The following is a 25,347-nucleotide window of genomic DNA, read 5'->3' on the forward strand; positions in this document are numbered from 1 at the left end:
TACATTAACCTCATTCAACTTTGTAGTGCAGATCTATTTGTAGACTTTGAAATGGTGAAGGAAAATACATTTCTGGGGATCACAATAGATGAAAATATGAGCTGGAAACCTCATATTACAAATATACAACATAAGGTGGCTAGAAATATTTCAATATTGAACAAAGCAAAATTTGTTCCTAATCAGAAATCACTCCACACTCTTTATTGCTCTCTGGTTCTACCATATCTTACTTATTGTGTGGAAATATGGGCTAATAACTATAAAAGCAATCTTCACTCGCTAAATGTACTGCAAAAAAAGGTCAGTAAGGATAATTCATAATGCTGCCTACAGAGAACATACTAACTCCTTATTTCTAAAACCACAAGTACTTCAACTTGCTGATATAGTTCATCTTCAAACAGCTAAAATAATGCATAAGGCTAAAAATAACCAATTAGCTAAAAATGTCATCCAATACTTCTCTACAAGAGAGGAGAAATATGATCTCAGGGAAGAAGTACATTTGAAACACTTCTATGCTAGGGCTACGTTAAAAAGCCATAGCATTTCAGTATGTGGAATCAAACTATGGAATGGATTGAGTAAGACCCTCAAACAATGCACAACGATGAGCCAATTCAAGAAACAATACAAGCAGTTGATGTTTGCTAAATACAAGGATGAAGAGTCTTGAACCAGTCTACTATTTTTTAGGACCTACTGCAAATGAGTCAAAGATCTTCTCTATGTCCAAAGCACCTACTGTACAAAGGGAGGTCAAAGATCATCTATGTGACAGACGTTCTTCAGGACGTAGACCTTCCAAACGACAGGAGAGCACTGCTGTTTTAAAATTATTTCCTGCAAAACACACTCAGCAAAGACTGTTTTTTTAGCAATCTTTTCCAAGTCACTCCATGTTTTGAACTGAACCGGAGACAATCTGATGTCATTAACAAACCCTTACCCAACTGCATTAAAATGCCTCAGTAAGATTAGGACAACAATATATTGTGTAAATGCTTTATGTACACATTTACAGCATATTTAAAAAATATTGGAAATGTCCACACGCAACTATGCTGTTTATGTTACAAATCATTAGCATGATAAGTAATTCAATGCTGTTACATGTACCCTGATCTCGGAAAGTAGCAAAGCCAAAAAGTCTAGTCATGACATTGTTGCTTCCTGTTGTAGTATGCCGCACAATATTGCGAGTTGGTATACAAACCGTCACCTCAATAGACATAGGTAATGCAGAGAAAGATGGGGATGGAAAAAAAGGCTGTTTTTAGTAGTCAATGGAGCGGAGGGTTGCTATGGTAGACACCAGACGCCGAGGTAACTGTTTGGAGGTTTGTCTGTAGTCTTCTGGTTTGGCCCTCAGCAGGGTGAGAATCTGCTGTAGTGTACGAGAGGGCTGCAGGCCGAGAGCATCCATCACGTTGCTCAAATAATCTGAGCAGCACAAACAAAAATCACAAACATGTTATACATTTTAGAATGATGTCAACTGGTCAGTGTGGGAAAAGGTAAATTGTGTTATAATAAAATAATCCACCAGAGGGAGCTATTGATTTTGAAGAAAGCCTTGTTTACACTTGCATGCACTTTGCCCCAGCATTGGTACGGAATTTTGCGTGCGTGGCGCATATAATAATTCCATGCTAGTGCATAATTTATGCACTGTAACTCGTCTATAATAAATACATAAATGACAAATAATGCTATGGCAAATTGCAGGCCAACTTGGAGGAAAAATGTGTGCAAGTATAAATGCTGCTTCACTCATCTTTAGCTGTAATATGTATATGTAATATGTATATGCATATGTTTATCGTCATGTTGTGGTAAAAGCATCCAAGCGTACTTACCAATATCTGTGGCCAGCTGTTTGGTGGAATGTGTGCTGAGCTGAGGAATGAGCAGGATGGCGTCACAGTACTTCTGCATGGTTGCCCGAGCGATGGAGCCTAGCCAGTAGTCCGCTATGTTGTCCAGTTCAGGAAGGTCATCACCTGAGGCGGAATTTGAAAGTCATGAAGAGAAAAAGAATATGTGGATAAACCCCAAGAGACGGGATTCAATAACCTTGCTCTGGAGGAAAGGGTAACTTCCCAGCATGCAATGCCAACTCTAATGCTGGATCCTCTTGTGTCACGAAGGGTTCCAAATGGAGCGGCAGAGACATCAGGTACTGACCTATCTGGAACAGGACAACATTGTGTAGTTGAAGCCATCTGGAAACAAAGTTCATTCCCGCCTTTCCTCAAACTGCTCCATTGTGTAGAGCTAGCTTGTGTAGCATTATAAAGTGTGCATACAGGGAGTGAGGTGCAAATTACAAGCCCACTGATGTCGAGAGTTGCGAATAGCCTTTTTCACCACAATCGTTGGGTATATCCACGTCCGGTAGTCCCGCAAAAAACTACCAGTACCTCCCAACCACTTTTCAAGGAGCTCTCTGACTGATTTATTAATTTATTATCAACTCCTATACCAAGAAAATTAGAAAGTGGGGTTTCGCAGTAGTCCAGAAGTGACTGAACACTTGGGAGTGTGACAAATCACATCGGAGTGAGCATGCCTGGAGGCGGGCCATGGGTGGAGTGAATTAAAACGGTTTTTGAAAGTCAAGGAAAATACAGCTGAAAAAGGTGCTTATTCTGGAAGCTCTAGAAAGCTTTCTGTGTTGTGTATCGTGTGTAGCTGCTCTGTAGGAGTCCACAACTCAATACAAAGGGCCGATAAATGAGCATAATAGATGTCCTTTAAGTAAACTGCTAAATTAACTTAAAAAAAACAATACTAACATTTGTGATGTACTCCTGTGGTGACAAGCTGAATGTAGGCAGGTCTTCAGCATAGCTCTCTCCTAAACCAGGCGAGTCTTGACTCTGTGCATGAACACAATAATACAGTAAATTAGATTACTCGAAAATACACACGCTTGCATGTGCCCGATTTAGCAGAGGCTCACCTCCATCTTGGCGATGGGGGAGAGCTGGTGTTTAATCTGTAGAAAGACAGAGTCAAACGCCAGCTGTTGAGCCTGCTGATTGAGTCGGGTTAGCGCCCCTCTTGGCTCAGTTAACAGGTTGGAGTTGCCAGCGCCCTTCTCCTGCAACACAACCAGACGCATATAGGATCACATTTGCAGACTATCACAGCCTTGGTGACCGTCCTGTCACACCTTCAGCGAGTAAAGCACTTCCATGAGACAGCTGTACTCCGCCATGCTGCCCCTCTGGAGATAGTTATACTCCTGCCAGGGATTTTGGGTGGCAACCTTCCTCTCAGCTGCACTCGCTTCCTGGATGCCCGCCAGGCTGCGGGGGCTATATGACTCCGACAGGTACTTACCTGCCGTGGCCATGATCCTGCAGGAAGATTCATGACAGTGAATTACAGCATTGCTTCTTCTACGCCAGAGGATGAATGATTTCAGGAAAACATTAGCTCACTTACTTGTTTGACAGCTGCTGCTCGAAGGCGCCACATTGTCTCAGCAACTCCCCACATGTGGCGATGATTCTGTAAAGCGCAATGTGACAGACTGAATCATGTGGAATGCTGGCAAAATATAGAAATTAGTTTTCCGTATTGACCTGAATACAAGACCACCCTGAATATAACACCGCATTTGGTGCAGCAAAGCAGGGAGGAGAGCAGGCGTATCCACACCAGTACAAAAGTCACAAATAGGGGTGTGTATTGGTAAGAATCTGGCGATACGATATGTATCACGATAATACTAGGCTCACGATATAATATATCACGATACTGTTAAAGCGATATTTTTTATTATTTTTCTTGCAGTTAAAGATTATTTCCTGGAAAAACTGAATTACACCAGCAATATGCACTTACTAAACACATTTTTATTCCATTAGAACAGTATGTTATGCTGTATCACAAACTTCCCTCTGTAAAAACTTAAAGTGTAGCATTTAGATGAATAAAGCTTTAACATCCATCTTTAAATTTACAAAAAAAACATAAAAAACAAATACATTCAATTATACATTCAAGTTCCTGCTCAAATGTTCACATTCTATTAGCTGTGAAAAAATGCAGAGTATACAGTCCCTGACTTATCCACCATCAGAACAGTATTTTTGTGGAACCAAGTAACTAACATCAGTAAAAAAAAGTCCTTTTTGGATGCTTGAAATAACCATTATTGAACAAAATAGTGAAAAATAAATGTGAAAAACAAAATACCTGCAATATCACAGTACTACTTTTGTAGCATACAAAAGGACCTTTGCATTGCTTGTTAGCGGCAGGTCCTCATGGTGTCTCGCAGATTTGTCGTGTTTCCCGAATACTTTATTCGGGCACAGCACATTTTACAAACGGCATGGGTTTTGTCAATTTCTGCACACCCTACTTTGTGTAGAAATCCAAAATGTGTCCACACTTCAGCCTTGTACGCCGCAGGGGCCGCTGTTATGTGCTGGCATTCTGCCATGTTGAACTGTGTTTATGTGTGAGGACGTTTCACTCGTCAATCTCCTTCAACGTCCTTGCCTAATTGACTACGTAAGTGCTGCCACCTAACGATCGGAGGTTTAAATTCAAATCAGAAATGAACCTTTGCCGTGTCTGCACTTGAATAAATACCATATACAGTCTATGATAAATGGCTAAAAATATCCATAATTATACTTTTCGATACAGTATCGTGGAACGAAGTATCGCGATATATCGCCGAAAAGATATTTTCTCACACCCCTAGTCACAAACCTGACAGAGTTCTGGAAAGCTGTCCAGTCCTCTTGGAACACGGAAGAAGTGGGCGTGTCCTCCAGTTTGCACTTCTTCCTGATGGACTGCAGTGTAGTCGAGAAGTCTGACACATACCTGAAAGTAAAACAACAACAACACTACTAGCATGCATGCACAAGGATCAATAGAGTATGCGTGTAAGGACATTTACTTGGTGAAGAGTGCTTTGAGAGCCTTGAGGAGGCCAACCACGCCTAGTCCATCTGTGAGCTTCACATAGCGGTCCACGGCGGCACTTGCCAGTCCAAACAGCTTCCCGACTGAGAGGTTCAGCTCCTCCACGCAATCAATGACCTCACCATGCTCCTGGAGGTGGACAAGAGAGTGAAAGGTGTGATAAAAGAGGAAAGAAAAGGTGCCATGTCTATGCTGGAGGCAGTGCTAGCTGTAGTAAAGATATCCATCTGTATATATGGTGTATAAGACGTGTGTTTACCATATCTTACCAAAGGAACAGCACTGATCTGGATGAGGAGGTGTGTTTCCTCCAGTTCTCCATACTGGAGCTGATAAGACTTATAGGGGTCATACAGCACACACACAAGCTCATTCACCTTAAGGAGGTTATTCTCACCTAAGAAACAAAACAAAGACTATCACCACTAAAATTTACCACATTCATTTACATAATCCATTCACTCGTGTCACAACAGACCGAGGTGTGGCATCATGGCGGCTTCCAAGTTGTGTCCCAAGGTGAGCGTGGTGTGGTGAAGCTCCAGCAGGGCGTTAAGGCACTGCTCTTGGGCCGCCCGCTCCATGGCTGCACTCAGGCACACGGGGATGGAGGGAACCAAGGCACCCAGAGTCTGAATCAGCAGCACTGTCACTACCTCATACGGGTTCTTGAACACCTGGAGGTGAATATTATTAATGCATCTTCAGTATATTAATGATGTAACATTTGAGACTTTTTTTCTACCTGGCTGCACCACTGGAGCTGAGTGTGCCATGTGGAGAGTAAGGTGTCGTAGAATTCGGATAGTTGCTGATTCAGGCTGAGCTCGCTCTGGGAAAGATCCTGCCATATAGTCACAAGCTGCCCCTGAAGAAGTCACATTACAGCCGTTTATACGCAGAACATTCACACATGTTCATTTATTCATTTTATACCGCTTATCCTACGAGGATCGCAGGTATGCTGGAGCCTATCCCAGCTGTCTTCGGGCGAGAGGCGGGGTACACCCTGGACTGGTGGCCAGCCAATCACAGGGCACATATAGACAAACAACCATTCACACTCACATTCATACCTATGGACAATTTGGAGTCGCCAATTAACCTAGCATGTTTTTGGAATGTGGGAGGAAACCAGAGTACCTGGAGAAAACCCACGCATACACGGGGAGAACATGCAAACTCCACAAAGAGATGGCCGAGGGTGGAATCGAACTCGGGTCTCCTGCACGCTACCCACTCAGCCCCATTCACACATGTGTCATAGCAAATTAATAAAATATGACTGAGCTAGGTCTTGGCCATTACGAAAATCAAGTGTTGTCCCACCTGCCCCCCCGATTTGAAATATTTGAAACTGATATTTATGAATTTATCTTTACTGTACAGAACTTGAAACTGAAACCAGGAAAATGCAACAAAATGGAGAGCATTACCATCACTCTATATGTTTTGGGCACAATATTACTATTATTATTATATTTACAAAGAGTTCATAGCTTTAGCCCATCAATCATGCATATATGTTATCCCTACAGGAAATACTGAGCCCTCTGCTCCACCACACAGTATGCCAGGACCATTTAAATGCTGCAGTCCCAGTATGGAAAAGTCAAATGCAACAAAATGTCATCCTGGACTTTCTTACAAAAGAATCAGAGGGAGAACAACAGCAGCAGGAGGAGAACGAGGCCAAAACAAGTAGGTTATTAAACCTTGAAATAATGGTTGGGAAGGTTCATAAGGTTCTTATATTGTTATTTCTCTTTAATATGTATACTCACTTTGTGACACTTGTAGTAGTATGCAAGGAGCTGCGGCATTCTATCAATTTCTGAGAAGACTTTAGCAAATAGCTTGGCTTGCTCTGTAAAGGGAAAGTAAATCAACCACCAATGTTAGACAAAAATATCACAAATATGTAGCAGTTGGACGAACCTCCACTTACCTACAGACATGGAATTAAATGCGGACACGATTTGTGGGCTGGCCAGGGCTTCTAGTCTGTTTTTCAGAGCCTCAAGATGAACACACTTTTCTGAGTAGTCTGGCGTGTCCACCAACATGGCCAAGCTGTTCTGCATGCTGGTCAGCTTGGATGAGATGGCTGCAAGATCCTGAAAGTGTGCGTTCTTCTTAGTTATGAGTGAACAGAGAGCATAAATAAGGAACACGTGATTGTACCTGTGTCTTGAAGGTTTCCTCGATGTCCGTGCTTAGTGTAGCCCATTTATCAGCCTCTTGTAGCGCCTCTGCTGCCAACTGCATGCGACTCTTCACTTGATCAATCTGCACCAGAACCTAGCAACCACACCAGCCTTTAATTGTTTCTTTAACATACAACTTGGTTCATAGATATTTTGATGAATACACACTAAGGATCGACCGATACATCGGCCGGCCGATATTTGCATTCTTTACTTGAATCGGTATTCGCCGATGTATTTTTCCGCCGCATGATTTACAGACAGACATGCGCCGGGCAGCTTTGTGTTGCCGGAGGACCCTGCAACACACGCAGTCGCGGTACCCCTCCCCCACTGCAACAGTGGTGAATCACAACAAGGGTACGTTTTCAACTTTTAATTAGCCTCTAATAGTTGAACTTAGTTGAAATATTGCCACCTGCTTTGAAATAGGAAACATGAACGCCAAGTACATGCAATATACGTTCTTGAAAATATAGTTTAGTTTGTGGGTGTGAAAACCAGGAATGTTGCTGAATGCTTCATCTTTCAAAGGGCCTACCATTGGAATTAGGGAGCTGTTGATGTAGTTGGAGGCTAATATGTACTAATATGTACAGCTGTTACCAACACCGCTTTAATGGCAACCTTGGCAATTCAGTCCCATGGTGTTTGCAGGAGTTGCGTGTCGTGTTATGTGTGTGCACTCTCTTCGAGCACACACACGCACACACACACACACACACACAAAACGAATTGGAGCAGCCGTGTCTGCTATCAGAGGTGTTTAACGTGCCCAACACAAACTTTAATGATGAGAGAAATGTTTTATATTTCTTACTAAATTGTGTCAATGTCATCACATCAATGCTAGATAAAACTTAAAACTACAACAGAAATGTTTTGCACATGGTTGAATATTTATTCCTTTAAAGTTGATAATGCCGTTTAATTGTGTGTTTAAGAAAGCTGAATCCTACTGTGTTCAGTGTTTACATTTCAATAAATATTTGTTTAAATTTGAAACCTAGAATATTTGTTATCGTTTTCATTTTGTCATGTAATTTGAGGGAGCAAAAGCAGTATCGGCCAGAAATATCGGCTAAGGGTGATGGAAAAAATCGGTCATCCCTAATACACACTGATGGAAATTAAGCTTTTCCTCAACCTAACAATGCCAAAAGGACCACTTCAGCAAATTTAAGTTAAGCCAATTTCACTTCTTAAGTCTACTTATATATATATATACCTGTTCTCAAATGTGTCACACCATTGAAGCATCAGTAAAAGTTGTTTTTATCCGACAATACCTGCATGGACTGCACTGTGTCCTGCTCAAACTTCTTAATGTCCTCTTTGACCAGAACCATTTGCTCTTTAAGGAAAGACGCCTCTTGCTTCAATGCCTCCACTTCTCGAAGCACTCTGGGCATGTTCTGCAGGGCCTGATTACTCGTCTCTGCAGCAAATAAACAGCCATCCAGTGAGTGTTATTTGAAACAACTTTATGTACTGTTAAAACTAAACATTGTTTAATTGAACAACTGACCCTCTATAGAATTGTTTACTTCTTGGATGAATAACTGCAGCTTCATAACCAGCGTCGCAGCGTGCGTGTCCGCCTTCCCCGGTGCATCCTTCCGCACCACCTTGAAGGCGCCGTTCACCCAGTCTTTCACATCAAAATCATCGTCCAGGAACTTTGAGAAATCCATCTGCGGTTTCCAGACGATTCAATCCACGTCAGGAAATTTACTTTAACGTCATCGACCCATGGCTAACACTTGTTAGCTCGCTAGCTTTTCCCAAACAACGGCTTCGACACGAATATAAAATAAATAGCCCAGGAAAATGAGATAATCATTACAACTAAATATAGTTCCAATAATGCGACGGCTTCCTCCAGAGTTGATTCCAAACGCTTAGGTTTATCAGACAAGAAAATAAACGCTTTGGAAGAGAAGTGGGAAATGACAACAACTTCCGGTTTGTGTGTTCTGTTTACTTTCCCCCTCAAAACAAGTGCGTAGAGGCAAACTGACCCAACTCGTACCCATAATAGAACAACATCATGGAAGAATTTTCAGACAAAAAAGATATATATTTATTCTTATTTGAGTGAATATTTTTTGAGTTAGACTAAAAATCTTTCAGTCGAATAGAAACAACTTGCATCTGGCACCACCGCAATAGCGAAATATGCCCGACTAGAAACAGGCACGGGATATAACTATCCGAGACCTGTTGCCAATGCCAGAAAGATGATTATATTTAACTAGTATTTATTTATATATGTATTTATTTATGCCACAGAACAGACTTGCCACTCCATATGAATGATGTCATTAGTTTTAAACAAGAAAGTAAGAAAAATACATGAAATGCGTATTTTGATGGGAGTAATAAAAGTATCAACTTGTTTTCTTCTGCATAAACATCAATCTTCATTTTCTTAATGTGTGGGCAACTGTATAGACAACATCCATGCCCGCCTAACATCACTCAGGCCTCATTTGGTTCTTCAAACTCAACATTCTCTAACAGACCTTGAAAACTAAAGTAATGCGAGTTACAGAAAACTGGTGGCTTATTTGGGGACGAGCCAACCACTTCTGGTTTGAGTGAGGGAAAAGGGTTCTCTCCACTTCCCTTCACGTCCATCTCCAACTCCAGCAGGATCTGCAGCGAATAAGTCATCTCTGTCTCACTGAAGACAAAAGGGTCACAAAATACATGTCAGAAATAAAACAGCACATTGGTGATAAGACAAAAAATTATTGTTGCAAACTCTCACCTCAGAGTAGTAAAAAGAGAAGGAATCTCATAATCCCTGAGAAGAAGTAGTGTTGGAAGCCAGCCTTGCTCCAAACCCTGACTGGCATCAAACCCTTAACAAAATAAAAATAATATTTAAAAAAAACATCAGTATGATAAGGTTAATATATCACCACGTCATTACTGATTATGCTGACTTATTGTGAACTTAGCCTTATTGTACTGAGCAAACAGGACCTTTCGTTGCTACGCTATCACTTTTTTCCCCCCCATACATTCGGCGCTACCTGTTGACTCTCATTAACACATTATAATGGGACTGACTGTGAATATAGCTTGGGTTAAAGATTGTGTATGCACAAAACAGAGCAGAAAACATTGCACACGTCCTTTTCCACGCAAGATATGTGTGTTATGGCGTCATTACAATGGAGCTATGTGGAAAATGTTCTCACCCGGACGAAATCCGACCACCAGGTCTGGTTTGGATGCTTCCTCCTTTTCAACAACCTCCTCCCAGAACTGATGGTAGAGACCCTTATAAGCGCTGATATAGACCCTCTGCTTGGGCCCAAACGCCCTGAGTGGAGGCCTCATTATAGGTCCGTTCACCAGCTCCGGTCCCACCATAACGATCTCTATACCCTGATGTTCTGGATACATCTTGTTCAGCTCGTCGTAGTCCGTCACCTTTGCTGCTAGCGTCTCACTTTGTCCGGCTCCCACCAAGTGGATGGTGAGAGGTTTGGAATAAGGGTTCAAGCCGAACAGTCGAAAACCCCAGGCTATGGTTAGAGGCCTGGAGAAGAACTCGCTGCAAACCCTCCACAGTGACTGCTTCAAGAGGTCGTCTTCAGGTTGAGGTCTGCCAGCATCGGCCCACATGTTCTTCATGTTCACTCCAGTCAAAATGGGATGGAGGCGAGCGGTGAGATCGCCTTGCATGGCCAGCCAGTCATCCCAGTTTTTGATATCTGACTGAGGCTTTGACCATTTCACTGTAGGGAAGGGAAGATCTCCTGTTGGGAAATTGAAAAAATCAGCCCAATACAGCTATATACACTGTACATATACTGTATATATATTTATAGTACTTTGTAGTAGTTAACACCTTTGAAAATAAGCCATTCCACCACTCTGTCGATGGCAACAAGACGCAGCTGTGAGCAGAATTTTTTATGTTTGCCCCAGTCTTCCTTTTGACACTCCTTGCAGCAGTAATACACATTAAGACATCTGCACAAAAGACAAAAATAAGCTTGGTTGTAACAAAATTGGCTGCAAATGGCAGATAACAGGTGGTTGTAGTCTACCTGGAACAACGCTTCAGGCTTTGTGGGTTTGATAAGTGATGTGGCTTCTTCTCACAGTGTGCACACACTTTAAAAGAGTCCTCCATCATTTCAAACATCTCCTTTTGGGTACGGAAGGCCGTGGTGTTACCTTTGGGCTGTGGAGGCTCTCTGGAAAGAGATACGCATATTTGTTTGTGTCTTCTACTCCTGAACAGCTGCAAACAAAAGGGTGAATATTTGATAAAACATGCACATGTATGAATATTTTACAGTATTTATTTGACAAACACCCACTGTAACTTTAAGGTGTTGAGCTGAATCACCACAGTTTGGTACACAACTTGGCGTACACCATTAGGGGAATGGCTAGCACATGTAAATGCACATGTCTGTAAAATGTAAGCAAGATTGGTTAAAAAACATGGCTGCCATCAAAGTCATCGGTTCTCTACCCTGCTGGTTTTGTGCTTTATGTTGGTTACTACTTTCCCACTGATATTTGTGCTATTATTAGCCTGAGACTGGAGGGTCTAATGTAGAGGGTGGACAAATCAACTACAAACTATATTATGAAATGTTCTAAAAAGTGCCTTTTCACTACTTTTCAGGCTATAAAACAGTGACATTGAGATCTGACTTCAAGCGAGGCTAGCTGTTAGCATGCAGTGTCATGCGTCACCTCGTGAGCTGACAGCTGCGCATGCGCGTTACTTACTGGAGGGTCCAAGGTGGACAAATCAACTACAAATTATATTATGAAATGTTCTAAAAAGTGCATTTTCACTACTTTTCAGACTATAAAACAGTGACATTGAGCTCTGACTTTAAGCGAGGCTAGCCGTACAGTGTCATGAGTCGCCTCGCGATCTGACAGCTGCGCATGCGCGTTACTTTGTATATTTAAAAATTACAAAAATAGCCATTTGATCAAACTTACCGCACATTTTCCGTCATTTTGGAGCTTCGTCAGACGTGGTGTTGTTTATTTTACTTCTCATTCAACCACTCGGGGCAGAGCTTCTCCCAGACCTGCCTATTAACACCTGTTCTTTTCTTTCGAGAAAGGACTCCAAACTATTCTGGACCTCTCGTGCTACAAATATACATTGACGTCATACGGTAATTTCTTTAAAATAAAAAATAATTATAAAAAAAACAGTTAATAATACCCTTCCACAAACAGTCACAAATGTACGTATTTATTTGATTGCAGTTGACACTGATCAGTTTTGAGGCTAACGATTTGGATGTTTTAACATATTGTCACCACTAGAGGCCAGTGTTACATTACATCTTTAAGAAAAACTACAAGACAACCATTTGCTGACCACTATGTACACCTGATCCACAGTAGCTGTATTTAGTCTGCACACGCTTGACCACAAAAATGCAACACACACTGGGGAAAACTAATACATGTGCTTATGTAATAATACATGTATAATCTATTTATATGTTCTGTTAAGTAGTCTAAAACCTGATTAGAGTCATTTTGGTCTTGTTGCATAGGCACACCCATGACATGCATGTATCTGATTGCATTGCTTCCCAAGCAGTTGATGAGAGGCTTTTCATTTTAGTGCAGACCTGCCAGGTGCAAATATGTAGTACTCAACACGCAATTTTACACTTGAAAACAATTGTATGCTCTCTATTGTGATGCACTTTCCTGGTTTCAGTTTCAAATTCAGTCTGTACAGTATAGATAAATGAATATTTACATATTATCAGTTTCTCTAGTATTTGAAATCAGGGCAGCGTGAAAAAAAATCCTGTCCCTTGGTGGGGCATGACAGACACAAACTGAGAAGTCCCCTGGTGTCTGAATTCAATAAAATGCAACAAAAAAGTCACGTTCATGAGCATCGCCTGTGTTAAACAAAGTCTATCTTTTAGTTGGTCTCCTCAAGGTCTTCTTGCGGAAACAGTCCCTGGAAAGCGACGTAGTGAGAATTGCAATACACGGGTGGCTTGTTGGGACAGGCCTGAACCTGTTCTGGTTTCTGTGATGTGAATGGGTTGGCTCCGCTGTCCCTAATGTGCATCTCTAACTCAAGGAGGATCTGCAGCGAGTACTTTAGTTCCATGTCACTGTTGGAAAAGAACAGAATAAGATTTACTTCCAAAAGTACTATTTCCGTATGACTGACCTGTACATAGTGAAGAAGGCTGGGATGTTGTAGTCTCGAAGCAGCAGAAGAGTGGGGAGCCAACCTTCCACCAGACCTTGGTTGGCGTGGAAACCTGCAAATGATGATTAATGAACTCAAAACAGAATTTGCATAAATCATCCTGATCATGGTGTCATTTATATACACAATAAATAACAATAAAGCGACATTTCATTAGGATGATCGTACTAACTGAAAATCCACGGTGGCCTCCTGACACTGACATGTTGACAAGTGAGACCCGCAGTCCGGTTTCAACCTAACCTATAATCCTGCACTCGCAGTCGCCACTTGTCACTTCAGCCCTGACTCTGATTTATTGCGCAGTATGAATAGCTCGCCCTTCACCCAGTCATCTGAGCTCGGAAATCAGATACTTTCAATCCCTCACTGTTCCGTCCTTGAGTGGGCTCTTCGTTGATCAATAACGACCTCACGATTTTTGGAGGACATCGGCTCATATTGAATGGCGTCAAAGCATAACCGTGCATAGCGAGAGCAAGCTATGAATTCATTTAAGCTTCAGCTGTTCCGCCTCACCCGAGGTTAGTGCTTCTCATCAAGATAAAACATTAAACAAGGATTTCATGTTTTAAACCTTCAGGAGATAAAGTGCTGCATTCTGGCTCTTCAGCAGCACTAAAAAGAATGTGGACTTTATGCAAAGTGAAGATTGGAGAAATAGCTTTTAGAGATTATCTGATACAATTAGGGCGAATGAAACGGCGTTTAGCTAAGTCTGGTACAAAAAAGTGACGCCTTCAGCCTAAAATACTTGGAATTCATGTCAAAATATTGCATTTTAGTGCTTGCACATGGCCTAGACTGTGTGCTTTTACATAGTTTTACTCATGAATTTCGTGTGGTTAGCGCGCAGACCTCACAGCTAGGACACCCGGGTTCAATTCCACCCTCGGCCATCTCTGTGTGGAGTTTGCATGTTCTCCCCGTGCATGCGTGGGTTTTCTCCGGGTACTCCGGTTTCCTCCCACATTCCAAAAAACATGCTAGGTTAATTGGCGACTCCAAATTGTCCATAGGTATGAATGTGAGTGTGAATGGTTGTTTGTCTATATGTGCCCTGTGATTGGCTGGCCACCAGTCCAGGGTGTACCCCGCCTCTCGCCCGAAGACAGCTGGGATAGTCTCCAGCACCCCCGCGACCTTCATGAGGATAAGCGGTAGAAAATGAATGAATGAATGAATGAAGTACAGTATATAGTCCTTGTGGCCTTTTTTGGAACGTCTTATTTCATATATTTTTGTTTATCTATTCATGTTTTAAAAATCTAAATGTCCAATCATAACAATCCATTCCTGTAGCATTTATCTGCCTGGTCATGCTTCCTGCGTCTCCAGAAGCCAGGCACTCAAGCAGTTTTCTCCCTGCATGATAGAGTTCCGTATATACAGTATATATACAGTATATTTAGCTCATGGTGATAAGTGAGCCACAGGGTGGGGGGTTTACGGGTGCGGCCCGTAGGGAGCTTTACTGCTGCTTGGCAGGTTAAAGGGTCACAGAACGGCAGGCATAGCGTGGAATACGTGAGTTTATAGTGCTGCATTAATGAGCTGGCACTCTGTGAGCCTCCATAGAGGAACCTGTGTCATCCGACACACATTAGCTCCATGGCACTGGTAAATAATTATGGTTTTGTATACATGACATGATGCAGGGGAGAAACATTTCAGAAAGTCAGCTTGTGGGCGCTATGCCACAAGTGGCATGATTAAAATGTGATTAATCTAATTGAAGTTTGTAATCATTTGACAGACACAATTTTTGTCTTATTTTGCCATTTTGTTTTCATAATAATAATAATAATAATAATCTTGGGCTGCACGGCGGATGAGTGGTTAGCGCATAGGCCTCATAAGCTGGGAGACCCGAGTTCAATTCCACCCTCGGCCATCTCTGTGTGGAGTTTGCATGTTCTCCCCGTGCATGTGTGGGTTTTCTCCAAGTACTCCGGTTTCCTCCCACATTCCAAAAACATGCTAGGTTAATTGGCGACTCCAATTTGTCCATAGGTATGAATGTGAGTGTGAATGGTTGTTTGTCTATATGTGCCCTGTGATTGGCTGGCCACCAGTCCAGGGTGTACCCCGCCTCTCGCCCGAAGACAGCTGGGATAGGCTCCAGCACCCCCACGACCCTCTTGAGGATAAGCGGTAGAAAATGAATGAATGAATAATAATCTTGGTCATTATTGCATATTTTTGATGACACCTGGAAAAGGTTATAAAGCCATTTCTAAAGCTTTGGGACTCCAGCTAACCACAGTGAGAGCCATTATCCACAAATGGCGAAAACAAGGAACAGTGGTGAACCTTCCCAGTAGTGGCCGGCCAACCAAAATGACCCCAAAAAAGCAGCAACGACTCATCCAAGAGGTCACAAAAGACCCCACAACAACATCCAAAGAACTGCAGGTCTCACTTGCCTCAGTAAAGGTCAGTGTTCAGGACTCCACAGTAAGAAAGACAACGGCCTGCAAGATAGAGCCCCATTGTTTGTTGTCCATAACGTACGTGCCTGCCCATACCGCAACCCGATTCGTTGTGACGTTCATCCCCAAGCATCACCTCATATTGCTACATGATAATCCACGGCCCCATGTCGCATGGCCCTGTACGCAATTCCTGGAAGCTGAAAACAACCCCCATCACCTTACATGAGCAAACCCCAACCTTAAAATGCATTCACATACCAGGATGAAACCCGACCACCAGGTCTGGTTTGGAGGCTTCCTCTTTCTCCACCAGTTCCTCCCAGAACTGATGGTAGAGTCCCTTATAGGCGCTGATGTAGACCCTCTGCTTGGGCCCAAATGCTGTGAGTGGAGGCCTCATTATGGGTCCCTCCACTACCTCCGGTCCCACCATGACCACCTCCATGCCCTGATGTCCAGGGAACATGTTGCTGAGCTCGTCGTAGTCCGTCAGTCTGGCTCCCATGGTCTCATTATGGGATGCCCCAACTATGTGAATCGTGAGCGGTTTAACGTAAGGGTCTAGTTTGTAGTGCTGCACAGCGACACCCACTGCGAGGACGCGGGAGAGGAATTCGCTCTGAATTCGCCACACGGACTGACGCAAGTCGGCGTCCTCTGGTCGCGGCCTGCTGGCGTTCTTCCAGAGGGCTTCCATGTTAGCGCATGTCAAGATGGCGTCCAGGCGGGGCATGAGGTAGTCCTCCTGCAGGGGTAGCCAGTCCTGCCAGGTTTTTACCTCTGCAGCAGGCTTGGACCACTTTTCAGTCGCAAGTGGAAGATCTCCTGTACGGATGATAATGTTTGCTAGCACAGCGATCCTCCCCATGTTGTCTCCTCTTTGCTACTCACCGGTGAACATCAGCCACTCCACCAGTCTGTCGATGGCCACTAGACGCAACGTCTTGCATACCTTTTTATGCTGAGGCCAGTTGTTTACCTGGCAGTCTTTGGTGCAGTAGTACACATTTAAACACCTGTCAGGGTACAAGGGATGTTAAAAACAGCTCTTAGTGGTTTACCATGAGTACACACCACAATTATAAACATTTTTATTCACTTCATCTTACTGGGAATGCTCACCATTGGCTCTCATTAGCATGGACATGTGTACCTACTTCACCTCCAAATTACTGCACATTGTATTGCAGTGGGCTGCATGGCGGAAAAGTGGTTAGCGCGCAGACCTCACAGCTCGGAGAGCAAAGTTCAATTCCACCCTCGGCCATCTCTGTGTGGAGTTTGCATGTTCTCCCCGTGCATGCGTGGGTTTTCTCCGGGTATTCCGGTTTCCTCCCACATTCCAAAAACATGCTAGGTTAATTGGCGACTCCAAATTGTCCATAGGTATGAATGTGAGTGTGAATGGTTGTTTGTCTATATGTGCCCTGTGATTGGCTGGCCACCAGTCCAGGGTGTACCCTGCCTCTCGCCCAAAGACAGCTGGGATACGCTCCAGCACCCCCGCGACCCTCGTGAGGATAAGCGGCAGAAAATGAATGAATGAATGAATGAATGATTGCCCCATGTGTGAATGGGGCTGCATGGCGGGAAAGTGGTTAGCGCGCAGGAGACCTGAGTTTGATTCCACCCTCTGCTATCTCTGTGTGGAGTTTGCATGTTCTCCCCGTGCATGCGTGGGTTTTCTCCGGGTACTCCGGTTTCCTCCCACATTCCAAAAACATGCTAGGTTAATTAGCCACTCCAAATTGTCCATAGGTATGAATGTGAGTGTGAATGGTTGTTTGTCTATATGTGCCCTGTGATTGGTTGGCCACCAGTCCAGGGTGTACCCCGCCTCTTGTCCGAAGACAGTTGAGATAGGCTCCAGCACCCCCCGTGACCCTCGTGAGGATAAGCGGTAGAAAATGAATGAATGATGCAATTCAACATGATGCAAATAAGCAAAGGGAAAAATTGAATTCAGTATCGTCCTACAAAAAGGCTTTATTCCTTCTAGGCACTTGACAGTAGTTTGCTGGGATAGGCTCCAGCATACCCCCTGTGGACCATAGTGAGAATAAGTGGCATAGAAAATTGATAAACGACACTAAAAACAGAAACAAATAACATTATAAACTTCACCAAAAACATAATAAAATACTATAAATAACATCAACAACTCTAAGGGTGTTCCCCCGCCTCTCACCCGAAGACAGCTGGGATAGGCTCCAGCACCCCCGCGACTCTCATGAGGAAAAGCGGTTGAAAATGAATGAATGAATGTATTGCAGTGACTTGCCCAACTGCAATACAATCCTATGCGGTTGCCTCACATCCCTTACACACTACATATAGTGTATACACTATACTGACATGGAGGAGATAAATAGCATCCTGCTGACCTTGTCCGTCACCTTCTCACTCCACACAAGATGACATCATGGGTGGGATACGCAGTCTGACAGGAAAGCATATTCTTTTCGCATCCTTCCTTTACTGTACACATTCTAATTCAAATTATAAGCCTGGGAAAGTGGCTTTATGTGCAAATGTATAGTAACTTTAGTAAGGTAAAAAAAGTCACTTTTGGCAGTGACAGACAAGGAATGTAATTACATGTTTCTAATCTGTGATAAAACATCAGCTGCTCTGAGTAAGTACTATTGAGAGAGGCAGAGGCAGCTGAGAATTTTTAGTGTGTGTGTGTGTGTGTGTGTGTGTGTGAGGCTTTTGGGGGGCTTCACATGCCACTCTAAAAACAAATTCATTTGGGACAGCTTTTCCAATTACCAACAGAAGTCGATGTGGTGATGTGTTATTTGATCAGTAACTGAAGGGGAACACAAACATTGTGTGTTTGTGACATCGTGTCACAAAATATAAACATTGCTGTTAATTTAAGTCTGCATGCATGCAACACATTAGCTTCCATGCTAATGCTAACACAACAGGAAAAAAGGTGCGCAATGAAGAAAGAAGAGGAGAAACCAGCCACAACGTCGATCAGCCCAGGGCGTGATTCAATGTCAAAACCGCCACTGATGAGCTCTGTCCTGGCTGGTCCACCAATATTATAGGCAACCCATCGTTTTTCCATGACAATTGCATTGTTGTTGTTCATTCTACCAGGTAGTGTACCATTGAACATTTTTAGAATACTCCTATACCAGGGGTGGGCAAACTATGGCCCGGGGGCCACATCCGGCCCGCCAAGTGTTTGAATACGGCCCGCCCAATCTTTCCAAAGTATTTCATTTAAACTCAACATACAACCTGGCATCATGGCCTGAGCCAACCTTTTGATGGTTTTATCAATTTCGTTTTTTGACATGGTCTGTTGTTTACAAAGTGCTCCTGAAAAAAGGGACACAAGCACATAATAATAATAATACTAATAATTATTATTATTATTAGATTATTATAATTATTATTAGAACTATTATGATTATTATAATTATTATTAGAACTATTATGATTATTATAATTATTATATGAATGCTAATTATTATATTAATTATATATAATATTATTGTTATAGTTGCATATTTTACATAATAATAATATAATTATTATTTTAATTTTATTGTAATTATTTTATTATTTTTAAAATATTTAAATATAAATATAAAATAATTAATAATAATAGCAGATTGCATGACAATTTTACAGATACAATAATACCAGGTGGACTGTTACGTGGAAAATATATAGTCTGCCCCCCCCCCCCCGTAAATTTTGTCATATCAATGCGGCCCACGAGTCAAAAAGTTTGCCACCCCTGTCCTATACTAAAATCCAATTATTACGTATTGTAACTTTAAATCCATATAATAAAGAGCAGGCTGTTATATAACCTCTGATGTACATTATGCGATATTTTGTGTGTAATATCATTGTATTATTATATTATTATATACATAAACTATATGCACACAACTCCGTAAAATTAACATCAACACAAATGAGGCGTCCTGGCTGGTCCACCAACATTATAGGAGACCCATCGTTTTTCCATGACAATGGCATTGTTGTTGTTCATTCTACCAGGTAGTGTACCATTGAACATTTTTAGAATACTCCCATGCTAAAATCCAATTATTACGTATTGTAACTTTAAATCCATATAATAAAGAGCAGGCTGTTATATAACTTCTGATGTACATTATGTGATATTTTGTGTGTAATGTCATTATATACAAAGACTATATGCGCACAACTCTGTAACATTAACATCAACACAAATGAGATGTGTCCTGGCTGGTCCACCAGCATTATAGGCCATCACAACGGTTGTGATGCTGTTTTTTTAATAGCAATCAGCTTATCGCATATTGTTTCTTTAAAACCCTGTCATAAAAGTAGGCTGTGAAGTATATGATGGGATGTTTTGACATTAAAAGTGTCCGTAAGTTTGTTTTATAGGCTGTAGAGTTCCTCAGAGATGAGTCACAGCCAGAGGGTCTTAGCTATATTTACACCTGGATATCTTCCACCGTGTCCTCTCATGGACAGCAATGTCAAAGCAGAGCTCAGCCCTGGTTTCACTTGACGCTCGCTGCTAATCAGTGTTAATGCATCCCCGCATTTATTGGACTCACTTGACACATCGCTTCAGGATCTGACCCTCGGTCAGATGTTCCTGAAGTTTGTTGCAGCCGGTGCAGAACTTGAAGGTATCCTCCATCTTCTGGAACATCTCCTTGTAGTTACGGAAGGCGATTCCTTTGGTCTGTCCATCCAGGGCAGCCCTATTCAGAGATGACATACGGTTCATTTTGAGTTAATCTGAGGTGGCATTTGGTGGCCTGTTGTTATTTTTACCTGTACTGTCCATAGTCAGTCAGGTTGAGATTGTTGAGGATGACTTTGGAGAGACCAGGAACATTAGAGTCCAGGGAGTAGAAGCCAGACTGGTCAGAGAAGACGCTGTCAGTGCCTGGAGTGTAGGACTGTGGGAGAGCTGGGATGTGTGATGCCATGGTCTGAGATGATTAGGGAATGAAGAAAGGAAGCCAAGTGAAGTCCAATAAAAAAAAACAATTTAGAAAAAATTATAATTAAAATTAAAAAATAATAATTTAGTATTTTTTTAATAATTTAATTTAAGGTCAGATTTTTAATCAAAAAACATTGACAATGATAAAAATCTAAATATAAAAATATGACAATGATAAAACATTTATAATAATACATATTTACACTAGTTTAAAAAGTAATTAATTTTTTCATCCATTTTCTGTACCGCTTATCTTCACGAGGGTCGCGGGGGGTGCTTATATTTTGTTTAGTTTTATTATTATGCTAATAATAACACAATACATAAAAAAAGAATAATTGACGTAAAATAAATAAATTACATTCTAATGTAAAAGCAGTCATTTTGTCAACACATTTTTTACACACACTATTCAGTTTCAAATTTTTATACATCTCAGCAATCAATATAACGACACTGAGAAAGCATCCAATCAGATTGCTGTGAGGTCATGCAGTGCTGCTAACAGCCACTAGGGGGTGGATTTACACTGCATGTTGAGATTACTATAGCATCCAATCCTTCTATTTTCTATACCACTTATCCTCACTAGGGTCTCACTTAGGGTATGCTGGAGCCTATCACAGGCTGGAGCCTATCCCGGCTGACTTCAGGCGAGAGGCGGCGTACACCCTGGACTGGTCGCCAGCCAGCCAATCACAGGGCACATATAGAAACAAACAACCATTCACACTCACATTCATACCTATGGACAATTTGGAGTGGCCAATTAACCTAGCATGTTTTTGGAATGTGGGAGGAAACCGGACTACGCATAGGGACAACATGGAAACTACACATAAAGATGCCCAAGCGGAGAATCGAACCAAGGCCCTGTGTGTCCTCCATGCTAACCACTCGACTAAAATGCCAGGTGAATTTACGGTATTACGGTAAAAAAAAAGAAAAAAGAATTAGAGTAGAAAAACCAGCTTCTATCTAATTAAAATGCTCCATATCTCCAGAACAGCAGTCCTAGCACTATTTAACCCAAACATTATACATTTTCAGCGGTGCCTGTGCAGTCCCAGATACGTCCTACCACACACACGCTGGAGTGCCAGCAGATAGCCCCTACCTTTTGGTTCCGGGTAAAATCAACTTCCTACTGGGTGTCTTTGCTTGCTTCTTGGTTTAGGATTGAGGTGATTGGCGGCTCCTTATGCGGGGGTGTCATCCTCTTATGAAGCCTTCGGGTTCTGGAACAAATGTCCCCTTGGGGGACTGGACTGCTTGTGTAGCTGAGGTTTAGGGGTGGGGAGATGGGCAGAGTGGAGAGACAGGGAGCTGGAAAAGACTCGAAAGTAGGACAGAAGGACATTTTTAGAAAGGAGGGATGGATTACAGAAGGAGGGGGAAATTTGGGAGAAGGAGACTTTAAAAAGAGGAGGGGGGGGGGGGCTTTTTGTTGTCGATAAGAGAAATGTCTAAAATTGAGCCAAAATGTCCCAATGAAGGGAAATGTCGATGTCTAAAATGAATACAAATGTTGACATTTTATCTACAACATACGTCCCAATAAGGAACATATGAAAGAAGTGAAATGGACAAATTTGCTACAAGCTTCCCGCTCACTCAGGTCAGCTGATCAGCTGTTCCTGACTGTCTCAAAGGGGGGGTGGTGCTTTCGCTGATGTCTGGAATTCTGATGCCTGTTTTTTTCTTTCTTGTCCTTTGACAGTATTAGAGTTGTAGATGTTATTTATAGTATTTTATTATGTTTTTGGTGAAGTTTATAATGTTATTTGTTTCTGTTTTTAGTGTCGTGTGGAACTCTTTGCCCCATTCACTCCGTGCTTGCTCTGACATTCCCATTTTCAAAAAACAACTAAAAACCCACCTGTTTAAATCTGTTTTTAATGTCTAACTTTTTATACCTGAGTGCTGTGCCCCGCTTCTATTCATGTTTTAGCTGTGTATAAACGAATGAATGTTGTATCTTAATGTATCTTTTACTCTGTTTACTTGCTTTTACTCAACTCCATTTTTCTGTAAAGTGTCTTTGAGTATTATATACAATGTCAGTATATACAAATAAAATGTATTATTATTATCAATTTTCTATGCTGCTTATCCTCACTATGGTCCACAGGGGGTATGCTGGAGCCTATCCCAGCTGACTACTACCAAGTGCCTAGAAGGAATAAAGCCAAATCCTTTTTGTAGGACCATACTGAATTACATTTTTTCACTTTACTTATTTGCATCATGTTGAATTGCATCATTTATTCATTCATTCATTTTCTACCCATTTTTCCTCACAAGGGTCGCGGTGGGTGCTGGAGCCTGTCTTCGGGCAAGAGGCGGGGTACTGGTCGCCAGCCAATCACAGGGCACATATAGACAAACAACCATTCACACTCACATTCATACCTATGGACAATTTGGTATGTTTTAGAGTTTGTATGTTCTCCCCGTGCATGTGTGGGTTTTTCTGTGTGGGTCCTCCCACATTCCAAAAACATGCTAGGTTAATTGGCGACTCCAAATTGTCCATAGGTATGAATGTGAGTGTGAATGGTTGTTTGTCTATATGTGCTCTGTGATTGGCTGGCCACTAGTCCAGGGTGTACCCCGCCTCTCGCTCGAAGACAGCTGGGATAGGGATAGGCTCCAGCACCCCCGCCACCCTGGTGAGGATAAGCAGTAGAAAATGGATGGATGAATTTTCCATTGTTTACATAAGATCCAAATATTCCCATCAAGGCAAATGTCAAACATTTCTTCACATGTATAAGACCAACTGTGAGATCAGGGTTTACAATCCAGCTTTCAATGCAAAGTAACAAAAACTGATGCTTCATTAAAAAAAACACGTTTATTTGGTCCAGTGGAACCTGAGATTGAAATATTAAAACAAAGAAATTTGTACACATATACTCATTCCCCCTGACAGAAAAGGATCAATAAAATATATATACTGTATATCACATTCGTAAGCTTGAAGCTGTAGTTTGTTGGATTTAACTACTTGAATTTTTTTTGTATTACCATTATTTCTTTTTTACACCAGAGCTTAGCTTTGCACCTGTACAATGTCATAGCAGAGAAAAGGCCAGCTAGTGTTTATTGTCTCTAGCCTGTAACCTATTCTGACCAGCAGTAGGGGGCGCCAGTGAACCAAACAAATAAAACCTAACACCACCACTGCTTAAACAGGAGAGGACACCAGTGAGAGCCAAAGTGACTATGAAGACAGAAAACAAACATTAGATGGAAGTCATCACCTTCCTGCAAACCAATAGAAAATACATTAAATTGCACGGATGTTCAGTGAAGGTATCTGGAAGAGTGGACATTGTATACATGGATGTCTCTTTGGAAAACTTATTTACACTTTTTAAACTCCCCCTGAAGGTAAAAAAAAATGGCAAAAAAGACAAAAATAAATCAAGTTTTCAATTTAAATGGAGCCAAAATCACTCCGCAGCTTTCAAGTAAGACAGAAATAAACCTAGCTGTCACTAGACTGTACCGCATTCATCTCCAGCAGCACGGTTTCACGGGAGGAATCCTAACAGGGAAAAGTGTAAAATAGCCGTCAGGCATCCTGTCCTAAATCCTTTTCTTGCTGCAACAAAATGCAAGGGCCTGGATTCTCACTCATACATACAAAGAGAGATCCCCCACCACCATCCTAACAGCTCCTGTGGGACTCCCTTGACAACTCCAATGTATTTGAAATGTGTGTATGATATTACACAAACATCCAGGTGACCTTCCAACACAGCATTCATTCACTCCATTTAGAGACACACAAGGGGGAGTAAACAAGCCTCCAGTGTTTAGACCGCACCAATTTGGGGGAAGAGGGACATAAAGGTGCTGGGATAACCTTTTCATTCGTTTATTAATTTTAATATTTAAATTTTTTCTCAATATATTTTGTTAAGTTTATATTTCTAGCTTTGTGGGAACAGTTTAGGAAGGCCCTTTTTCCGTTGCAAGGTCAATAAGGTGTGGTTTGCTGTGAAAGAACTTGGAACAAAATGTCTTGATAAGGAAAATCTCAAAATATGAGCTAAATGTCCTGAAAAATTTGCTCCAAAAGACAGCTGGGATAGGGATAACCCTCGTGAGTATAAGCAGTATAGAAAATGGATGGATGTTTAAATCAAGGGGAATGTCAAAATCTGCTTTAAATGTCAAAATTTGAGTACAATTATGCAAATGAAAAAAATGTATGTATTTGATAAAAAATTTGGAGAAAGAAAAGTGTCTAAATGAGATTTAAGGGAAATCAGCAAAAATAAAAGGAACAGGTAAAAAATAAATACACCTCATCATACCTCTCTATGACGGAAAATTTCCAACATCTCAATATATGAAATGTCAATATTTGGTCTAAATAAACGGAAATGTCATTTAAATGTCCGAGTTAAGGAAACAACAAAATTTGATAACAGATGAAAAGTCAAAATTTGCTTCAAATGTAAGACAAAAATCAAATTTAAAAAGGAATTACCCACATGAAGGGAAATGTCAAAATTT

The 25,347-nt window shown here is 41.7% G+C and overlaps 3 protein-coding genes across 4 annotated transcripts; all 3 read right to left on the bottom strand.

Moving 5' to 3' along the window:
• Positions 1-344: 344 nt before the first annotated feature.
• Positions 345-9,169, bottom strand: cog7 (component of oligomeric golgi complex 7). 2 transcript variants are annotated; one of them, XM_058062223.2, is made up of 17 exons: positions 8,692-9,164; positions 8,453-8,601; positions 7,141-7,257; positions 6,905-7,073; positions 6,741-6,823; positions 5,702-5,824; positions 5,435-5,633; positions 5,226-5,353; positions 4,931-5,085; positions 4,738-4,854; positions 3,457-3,522; positions 3,182-3,368; positions 2,969-3,109; positions 2,802-2,885; positions 2,080-2,194; positions 1,863-2,006; positions 345-1,446 (listed from the first exon to the last, which is right to left on the bottom strand). In XM_058062223.2, exons 1-17 carry the CDS (start codon positions 8,855-8,857, stop codon positions 1,280-1,282), a joined length of 2,310 nt encoding a protein of 769 aa, XP_057918206.2. In that variant the 5' UTR covers positions 8,858-9,164; the 3' UTR covers positions 345-1,279. The 2 variants fall into 2 exon arrangements, 1 of the variants encoding a protein (XP_057918206.2); XR_013625741.1 differs by lacking the exon at positions 345-1,446 and having other exon boundaries at positions 2,080-2,190; positions 8,692-9,169.
• Positions 9,170-9,250: 81 nt separating this feature from the next.
• Positions 9,251-12,362, bottom strand: LOC131109837 (putative protein MSS51 homolog, mitochondrial). Its single transcript, XM_078788725.1, has 6 exons — positions 12,150-12,362; positions 11,231-11,380; positions 11,029-11,153; positions 10,373-10,936; positions 9,937-10,030; positions 9,251-9,849 (listed from the first exon to the last, which is right to left on the bottom strand). Exons 1-6 carry the CDS (start codon positions 12,164-12,166, stop codon positions 9,645-9,647), a joined length of 1,155 nt encoding a protein of 384 aa, XP_078644851.1. The 5' UTR covers positions 12,167-12,362; the 3' UTR covers positions 9,251-9,644.
• Positions 12,363-12,374: 12 nt separating this feature from the next.
• On the bottom strand, positions 12,375-22,254 carry LOC131109836 (putative protein MSS51 homolog, mitochondrial). Its single transcript, XM_058062224.2, has 7 exons — positions 21,935-22,254; positions 20,643-20,803; positions 20,420-20,569; positions 16,731-16,855; positions 16,098-16,664; positions 13,363-13,456; positions 12,375-13,303 (listed from the first exon to the last, which is right to left on the bottom strand). Exons 2-7 carry the CDS (start codon positions 20,798-20,800, stop codon positions 13,105-13,107), a joined length of 1,293 nt encoding a protein of 430 aa, XP_057918207.2. The 5' UTR covers positions 20,801-20,803; positions 21,935-22,254; the 3' UTR covers positions 12,375-13,104.
• Between the last annotated feature and the right edge of the window lie 3,093 nt (positions 22,255-25,347).

Source organism: Doryrhamphus excisus, unplaced genomic scaffold (assembly GCF_037039965.1).
Source record: "Doryrhamphus excisus strain RoL-2023G ecotype Guam unplaced genomic scaffold, RoL_Dexc_Guam_v1.1 HiC_scaffold_24, whole genome shotgun sequence".
Lineage (NCBI taxonomy): Eukaryota > Metazoa > Chordata > Actinopteri > Syngnathiformes > Syngnathidae > Doryrhamphus > Doryrhamphus excisus.

Coding starts and splice junctions, on each gene's coding strand:
- cog7 (XM_058062223.2), bottom strand. CDS start 8,857: ATGGATTTCTCAAAGTTCCTGGACGATGATTTTGATGTGAAAGACTGG. Junction 5,825..6,740: donor ACTACTACAAGTGTCACAAA/GTGAGTATACAT, acceptor TGACTTCTTCAG/GGGCAGCTTGTGACTATATG. Junction 5,354..5,434: donor CGCCATGATGCCACACCTCG/GTCTGTTGTGAC, acceptor TTTGTTTCTTAG/GTGAGAATAACCTCCTTAAG.
- LOC131109837 (XM_078788725.1), bottom strand. Junction 11,154..11,230: donor AGCCTGAAGCGTTGTTCCAG/GTAGACTACAAC, acceptor TCTTTTGTGCAG/ATGTCTTAATGTGTATTACT. Junction 10,031..10,372: donor GGTGGTCGGATTTCGTCCGG/GTGAGAACATTT, acceptor TATTTTGTTAAG/GGTTTGATGCCAGTCAGGGT.
- LOC131109836 (XM_058062224.2), bottom strand. CDS start 20,800: ATGGCATCACACATCCCAGCTCTCCCACAGTCCTACACTCCAGGCACT. Junction 16,856..20,419: donor ATCCTGAAGCGATGTGTCAA/GTGAGTCCAATA, acceptor GTACCCTGACAG/GTGTTTAAATGTGTACTACT. Junction 13,304..13,362: donor GCCTTCTTCACTATGTACAG/GTCAGTCATACG, acceptor CTTTTCCAACAG/TGACATGGAACTAAAGTACT.